We start from the raw sequence: 8,544 nt of genomic DNA on the forward strand, positions 1-8,544 counted from the left end.
TTCATATATGTTATGTATATATTTCTACCTGTGAATTCCTATTTTCATATATCTACACCTAGCTGTCTATGTCTAGCTAGATATAGTTATCTAGCTATCCAGCAAAATAGTTAGCTATGCACTCAAAAGAACTTTAAGTGGGAAGAATAATCTTGTTTATCTGTTTTGTTCGCATCCCATGAAATAGGACCGACGGATTGTAAAAGTGATGTCGTTACATTTTAATGATTTTAATGATCTTTATTTGCACGTTCATGCCCACATGGGCTAAATGTAGTACAGTACTTTCAATATCACATGAAACGTATTCAGTGTAGTGAATCGTTACATGAAGTGATCTTAAACAGTGAGATAAACAAAACAACTAATATATATGCTATACTATATTAATCGATTACACAATAATCAAACGTATAATGCTGTTGAATCTATTGTTTACATGCCTCTTCCCTCTTCTTAAAACAAGTGTGTACGAATTCACAGAGTTTTTGTTGTATAATGTTGTCAGAGGATGTTATTAAGTATACAAATAATTCATATTTTATTAACGGTTTTAATAACGTTTCAGTGCAGCGCTCGGTGTGGCCTCGGCAATAATCGGTATCCTTGCCTGTTACGTCAGTTTCCTTGAGTACCTTTCTCCACACACATTCACGTATGTATCATCCATTGTCTTAATTGATTACATGTACTTAACGGTTATCAATACTAAAATAAACAAAAGACTTTGCTTAAATTATGGATGAATATCTCAGTCACTGGATTGTCTTCACAGTCCCAATCCTATGCCCGAAGGAGCTAATCTTAAAGTCAAGGGTCTAGTCTATGCCGGATGCAGCAATTTATGTCAATGTCATGCCTTTAAAGCTTTCAGGTGTAGCAATATTGCAATCCCATAACTTCTTCAGAATATTCTACATCTTAGCCGAATATGTGCACGTAACATTCACTCGAACATCACTAGTTGTTAATGCTGATTGCGCTGATCATGAACTTCGATCTGTTATCTTTTTATTTGCAGCAACGATGCGAGTATAGTGCGGCATACTTCTGCGTTTCACATAGGGGCTCTTTTGGCAGGTAAAATAATGTTTACTTTACTTGACTTTATCAAAAATTGAAACAATACAATACACAGTGGAACGCCAGGCAGATAAGCTGATGTTTACTGTATCACACCAGCATACATGTAACAAATCAGGTAAGCAATGCCACAAAACCTACTAAACACCCTTCTATAAACCTGCAGTGCTAGTGAGAAAGATGAGGATGTAAAGCTTTGTTCCCAGGCTTTTTTGTTACAGTGTTTCCTTGTGCCCATATACGCAGAGGCCGAGTGGTTAGAATGACAAACTTTGTTTCAATAGTCCCCCGTGTGTTTGAATAAGCAGTTATTATGTATAATGAGCAGATACAGCATAAACAGACCATATTATGTCGACATTTCGTTGAGGTCAGCGGACGAGAATCATAGTTTAAAATTTTTTTTTTTTTTTATTCATTTTCCATCCAACAACATAAACAACACAGTCAGTAGTTCAGTAACATAAATAAGTGTCATATATAAATTGACGTCAGCAATAACTTGTCATACAGAAACAGTGTCATATAAAACAAAACTTTCTCCGTCCAGTAACAAGTGTCATATACAAAAGAAGACTTTATCCATTCAATAACATAATTTCAATCAAAACATAGATAATAGTGTCATTTGAAAAACTGAAACACAACTGAAAATAACTTATTGTAAACATAAACATAAAGTCCCCCATTTCCCCCTGTGCTTTTCCAGTTTTCCCCTTCTTGCTGCAATCAAATATTCTGCTTGTTGAAAAAAGTTAACATATTTGGTAAAGGAATTTAAACTTAAATGACCAGCCTTTCTCCTTTTGTATATATAGGTTTTGGCTAACAGGATTATAACATTACATATAACAGGGACCCCCCGAGATAAATTTCCAAATATGATATTAAATGCATTTAAGTTTAAAAGTTGACCTGTTTTCTCATAAAACCAAGATTTAATGTCATCCCAAAATTTTATTAACTGCGGGCAATCCCAGAAGACATGAATGTATGTTTCTTCCTCTAGATGACAGAAGGAGCATAAAGGGTTATCTACTAGTTTCCAAATATATAATAATCGATTAGTAGGCAAAAATATATGGAGAAGTCTATATTGGAAATATCTAGTCACAGGGTCTATAGTACTATATATCAAAGACGTATACACTATTTTCCAGGGTATAGGGGAATCAAAGAGGTACAGCCATGCCATTTGTACATTGTGTGGACAATCAATTAGCTTTTCAGATAAGAGAAAAAACTCATACATATCCCTATTGATCTTAATTCTAGTCAACCATTTACTATTATGTTGTTCTGGTCTACATACATAGTTACAAAAGTTTCCTACTAGTTTGAATTTCCAGCTTTTTGGTATTGCAGTGACCAATTGCATGTAGGTAAAGTTATTACATACTTGACCATATTTGTAACAAAACTCATCATATGACATTATTCTACCATCATTGTTTAAAATATCCTTTAAAAAAATCACATGTCTATTTAGAAAGGCAGCATACAATATAGGTTTTCTTTCAACAAGAATATTTGCATTCATCCATAAGATTTGTTGCTTGATCTCATCAGAAGTAGTGGGGGGTTTATATTGATACTTATACCATGCATTCAAGATCTCTAATAGAAAAGGATTTATATTCAAACCATGTGCTGATTGGAGTTGGTAAAAGGGAAATAGAGTAGTTCCTAGGGAAGGGTGTGTATGTAGTGGCCAAGCTGCAAACCAGTGAGGATTAAGATATAACTTTGGTACCCAGGATGATTTAATGGAAAGAGCATAAGCATACAAATTAATAAGTCTTAAACCACCATTGACAACAGAGTTATAAATCGTTTTTCTTCTAACTCTCTCAGGACCTCCACCCCAGATAAAGGTAAAAATCTTTTTCTCATACTGTACAAAAAATGACTTATCTGGCATTTGGAGGGTCTGGAAGAGATAGGTAAATTGAGGAACACATAAAGAATTAACAATAGTTATTTTTCCATATAATGATAATTTTTTTCCTTTCCATGGGTACAAAAGTTTATCTAATTTGTCCAAACGTGGACTAAAGTTAACATCAACTATGTTGGACAAATCCACAGGTATATGAATTCCTAAAATCTCCACACCTCCATCTATCCACTGAATAGGGAGATTTGTGGGTAATTCAAAGTTACTATGTTTTAAGGTTCCTATTCTCAAGATCTTACATTTATCAAAATTTAATGTGAGACCTGAGATACTAGAGAAACTATCAAGATCATAGTTTAAAAGTTAACGTTCCTATTTCAATTCCTGTTCCTATACCTACATCGCTTATTTCATTGCCACATGTGCTGTTTATTTCGTGTCCACTGATGGCATATCTGTGTGTATTTTTGGCTCATGTTAGAACTAGAGTACCATAACATAATTCCGCCACTCTAAAAACATACGTCCAAACAGATCTCCAACCCAACGTCCGCCTTGGTATAATGTTCTCCTGTATATCTAAACTTTGCATACCTGGGGTGCTGCACTAGTGATCTCTCAAACCAAGGAGGTTTAAATCTCCTTGCTCAAAACCACTATTTTTCAAAGTGGCGGATTTATGTAATCCGGCGGATTAGTGTTAATGGATATGTTAAAAGTGCAAGATTGATACAAGTTGATTCTCTGGGTAAAATTCTGACAATCTTTCCCACTTGTTCTTGTAGACGTGGTGGTCATCGTTAGTGTTCCACTGACCGGGCCATATGGAATGACTTCTGAGAGAGTTTCGCATCACGTCCTTTCGATTTTTGGAGAACTTATGTCTCTTGTAAGTTCCATCATCTTCATCAATCATCGCTCAGACCAAGGTCCTTCCTCAGACAACCGCGCTACTGTTAGGTGCACATGTGCATGTATGACTGATCTTTCTACTTCTATTGTTCCGTTTCAGGTGCACGGTAGAGTTCCGTTTATTACGTATGCGGCGGTGTTTCATCAGAGGATGACGCTAACAACACCGCCTGACATGTTACGGTAAGGCACATTTCCAAACCTGTCCCATTCAAGTCAGTATCTGAAATTTTAGAAACTATGGCCGATTTTATTCCAGGCAGGTAACCTTGCACCTTGTCCCTACAATACAATACGATACACACACAGATATAGGTCCTTCAGGGAATGGAAACAACAAGGTAAAAGAGCAAAAGCAAACATACACACAGATACAGTACAAGGGAATGGTTCAAGGCAAGATAGAATATAACGGATCAAGAATATACAGTTGTATATGATTATTCGTTCACACCACGTTTCGGACAGAATACGAAAAGTAGTCAGTGAGTAGCCTCCGTTGCAGTCCTTTTCCCCGCGGCGTTTTTTTTTTTTCAATTTTTTTTTGGGGGGGGGGGGGGCGCCGCGTATCTGCTTGGGATCTCGTATCCGCCGTGCCCCTGTGTCCGCTATAGACCCTGTATCTGCCGATACAGCGGACACAGGGGCACGGCGGATACGAGATCCCAAGCAGATACGCCCCCCCCCCCAAAAAAAAAATTGAAAAAAAAAAAACGCCGCGGGGAAAAGGACTGCAACGGAGGCTAGTCAGTGACCTGTTTATTGAGTGTGTTTATAGATAATGTCTTAGTTGGCCCATGGGTTGCAAAGAAACGGAGAGTCAAAAGATATACGGAATAGATTACTTTATTGGATTGTCTTCCATGACATGGAAAACAATTCATGAATTTCAAACTATCTTAGAGATGAACTGGTTGTGGACAAACGAAAAATCTTTAAAAACTATTAATGCGTCTTCTGGCTCCCGAGGATCGATCCCCGGGCCGCCAGCCCACAGACCGCACGCACTATCCACTAGGCTAAAAGCTCCGGACCAGTTAGATTGGTCAGTTGGATGCGCTTGAACCCCACTGTTACATGACATATCATGGGAAAAATTATGTCTGCAGAACGTATTGAATGCCTAAACGCACAGCACTGTCTCTTTTCAGGATGATACTGAAGAAGTTGGATGTTTCCCGTGATGCAACGGGGTACCTGCCGTTGTGGGTAGGGTCAATGACCTTCAATCTGTTCATCCGGGTTCTTGCCCTCCCTTTCTACTGGTACAACTTTGTTTTGTTGATTCTGCCCCAGATGGACGAGATAAAAAGGTAACGTTACGCGCTACAAACAAACATCTTAGTAGAGTAGCCTCCGATACAGACTCCTCCCGGCTGTTTTCTTTTACAAGTTATTGTTTTTATACTATTACATTTTTTTCTTCTTATTGCTGGTCGGGAACATGTTAATAGCCTCTCTGAATAGACTTTTTTTAATCTTCTTTCCTTTGAGACGCCGAGTGGACGCAGACTCTTCCCGGCCAGCAATAAGAAAAAAAATGTAATAGTATAAAAACAATAACTTGTAAAAGAAAACCGCCGGGAGGAGTCTGCATCGGAGGCTATTAGTAGAGCAAACAAAGGAGAAACAGACTTCTGTAAATGCATTTAAGTTCGCGTGGTTTATATTTCGCGGTAGGGAGAAAATGGAGTGTTCGCGGGGGTTTTAAGTTCGCGTTTGAAACAATAGTAGCGATACAGTCATATGTGGGCGAAAAGTTTTGCGGTGGTTTTAAGTTTGCGCTGAAGAGCTCACCGCGAAAACCGCGAACATAAACCCACTGCGAACATTTCTGCATTTACAGTAACAGTGAATAAACAACAAGCCATGAAGCTAAACTGTGAGCACGACAAAAGAACAAAAAATGTCATGAGGTCAGATAACGTTATCTTCCATATACGGATGGGAGATATCAACATTGATAGCTGAGAATGGAAATATTATAACATATAAGCAAGTTACAGAAAGAAATATGAGGTATTAAGAATAGTTGTTTAATAAATGGTCTATTTTGTCAGTAGCGAAACTATCATAAAACCTACGCCAAAAATAATTACTCAAGCAACTGGATAAGATTTTGAAACAGTCAGACGCTTCAGACAGTATCCACTGTCTTTCGTCAGTGACTTATCCAGTTGCTTGAGTAATTCAGTTTTTGGCGTATCTTATTACCTGGATGTCTAACCTTCATCAACGTATCATAAAACCTGTACTTATACAATACTTGTACATATTTCATTGAAATGTACCCTGGGGGCCAGGCACCGTATATCGGCTAGCCACCAAGCAACGCGCGCGCGCCCAAGCTTTCCCGGACGACCCTCCCGCTGTCCCCCGAAGACCGACCCCGCCCCACTCTCCGCTGTAAACCCAAAATCTGCTAGCCATACACGGAGCCTGGCGCCACGTCTATCTTTGGCCGTCCACAGAGGTGGAGAAGTGCTTATGATTTATGGCCGCGCGCACAGCTGGAAGCCGCTTGCACGGTGGCAGGATTGGTCGTCCGCCCTGCGGCGACAGCGAATCAGCCCGTGCCTGTTTTAATATTCATGAACCACAGATCGTCATCTTACGCAAGGGGCTTGTGTTGTATTTCCGCTTCCGCTAAAACAGGCGTACGTGGAAATTTGGCGGGAACCGACAAACAGCGTCAAGTAAATATACGCTGGGTGGGCGAGAGAAGCGGTAATCGGATAGCGGAGTTTGGGTCTGAGCGGAGAGTGGGGCGGGGTCAGTCTTCGGGGGGCAGCGGGAGGGTGGGCCGTGAAAGCTTGGGCGCGCGTGCGGGGATCCGATTACGGTGCCTGGACTCCCAGGGTAATTGAAATGCCATTTTCCTTTTTTTCAGGTGTGGATATTACCGGTTGTACATTTTGTTTTTCGTCTGTCAGCCGTGCGGCCATTTGTGGAATGTAATCGTGTGGTTCAATGGATTCCGGAGTTTGAAACGGCATCTGATCAACAGGAAGACGAAAGGGAACTAGTTTAAAGTCAAATCGTGTTATAAAGGGGCATTCTTCTCCAGAAGCGGATATCACTAGTACATGTATTACCTTCGCCAAGAAGGTCATGTTTTTGCCGGCGCTCGTGTGTGTGTCTGTTTGTGTTTGCCTTGAACACAATGACTCGAGAATGCCTGGATAGATAGTCCTGATACTTGGTATGTGGGTAGGTATTCTTGAGACCTCGAAATGATTAGATTTTGGGCCCCTAATGGCTGCAGCGGAACTTCCGGGTTTGATATCTCGTGTTCTATGCTATGGTCATGATTTAATTTTGAGTGGTAGATAGCTCTTGGGAGGGAGGGAGAGTAAGTTATGTAGGTTTGGGCCTGGAACTGCAGGAGCCGATTTTGTTTCAAACTTTGAAAGGGAATAACTCAAGAAGACGTTGACCCATCGTCAAGATATTTGGTATGTAGATAGCTTGAGTGATGATTGACAAGATTGTATGCTAATTATGCAAATCAGTAGGTAATTTGCATAATTAACGAGGCAAGTTTATAAATCCGCTGCATTCCAGTGTAAACTTTGTATTAGTGACATCCCTTACCTGTAATAGTGACCATCCCTTAAAATCTGAAAGGCATAGCCGTAACCCTATAGAAGATAGATTATGTAAATTTTGTAATAACTGACGTATTGAAGAGAAAATGCATTTCTTACTAGACTGTTTATCGTATGAAAATGAGCGTCAGTCTCTGTTCCAATCAATTCAGCTTGACAAGAGATGTAAGACAATATCAAAGCAGGATACTTTTAAGTACTTGATGTCATCCACAAGTGTTTATGTAATGGAAGAAGTATGTAACTATGTCGCAATATGTTTTAAAAAGAGAGAAGACGCTAGTAGAACTTATATATACGGTAGTATATTTGTATAGTGTTTAGTATTATGTTAAGTTTTAATGTTAGCGCTATCATTATTATTCTTTTCTCTCATATTCATCACACCATGTAAGGTCTCTTATGCATTTATCCCCATGGGGCATGAGTATACAATAAAGAGTATTATCATCAAGATTATTATTACATAAAGTATTTTAAACAGTCCGTATTTTTCAGTGATGTCTTGTTACGTCATTTTGCGATCTGTATCAGTATGTAAGCAGATGAACATGCTTGATAAAAGTTGTTCACATACATCCTTAACCTACTATTGAATTACGTACTAGTACAAAAAGTGATGGGTACATGAATGTAGGTGACGCTTCGACGGGCAGGCACGGTGTTACATGGGCTCCTCGCGCGCCCGTACAAATAGAACCTCTTTGTGTCAACTCGTGTTTCTCAAAGCCCTAAAAGGGCTTTCCAAGTGTATGTTAAGACGTCTGGACCTGTTTCAGAGAGTGTTCACTGCCTTTAAACCCACTGTCTCGTTATTTTAGCGTTTTTGCAGGTCGGTACTTTATACCCTATGAGAGCCCAACCTGCAGTACCGCTCCCGGTCGTCACCTAAAAAGTGACTAAGACGACCGTCAAATCCCCAAATTTCGGTATTTTCAGGAATGGGGAAATTGCGAAAGGCTCGAAAAGGGGTTTGAATACTCGAGGCTTAGTTGACTTTGCCAAAAATAATTACTCACGCAACTGGATAAGATTTTGAAACAG

At 39.5% G+C, this 8,544-nt stretch overlaps 1 protein-coding gene across 2 annotated transcripts; it reads left to right on the top strand.

Moving 5' to 3' along the window:
• The first annotated feature begins 185 nt into the window (after window positions 1-185).
• LOC136447566 (uncharacterized) lies at window positions 186-8,132 on the top strand. 2 transcript variants are annotated; one of them, XM_066446565.1, is made up of 6 exons: window positions 186-655; window positions 1,022-1,080; window positions 3,766-3,869; window positions 3,993-4,075; window positions 5,044-5,205; window positions 6,783-8,132. In XM_066446565.1, the coding sequence occupies exons 3-6, from the start codon at window positions 3,810-3,812 to the stop codon at window positions 6,916-6,918; spliced, it is 441 nt and encodes a 146-aa protein (XP_066302662.1). In that variant the 5' UTR covers window positions 186-655; window positions 1,022-1,080; window positions 3,766-3,809; the 3' UTR covers window positions 6,919-8,132. The 2 variants fall into 2 exon arrangements, with proteins under 2 accessions (XP_066302662.1, XP_066302663.1); XM_066446566.1 differs by lacking the exons at window positions 186-655; window positions 1,022-1,080 and having other exon boundaries at window positions 3,384-3,869.
• Window positions 8,133-8,544: the final 412 nt, after the last annotated feature.

Source organism: Branchiostoma lanceolatum, chromosome 13, assembly GCF_035083965.1.
Source record: "Branchiostoma lanceolatum isolate klBraLanc5 chromosome 13, klBraLanc5.hap2, whole genome shotgun sequence".
Lineage (NCBI taxonomy): Eukaryota > Metazoa > Chordata > Leptocardii > Amphioxiformes > Branchiostomatidae > Branchiostoma > Branchiostoma lanceolatum.

Coding starts and splice junctions, on each gene's coding strand:
- LOC136447566 (XM_066446565.1), top strand. CDS start 3,810: ATGACTTCTGAGAGAGTTTCGCATCACGTCCTTTCGATTTTTGGAGAA. Junction 3,870..3,992: donor TTGGAGAACTTATGTCTCTT/GTAAGTTCCATC, acceptor GTTCCGTTTCAG/GTGCACGGTAGAGTTCCGTT. Junction 5,206..6,782: donor CAGATGGACGAGATAAAAAG/GTAACGTTACGC, acceptor CCTTTTTTTCAG/GTGTGGATATTACCGGTTGT.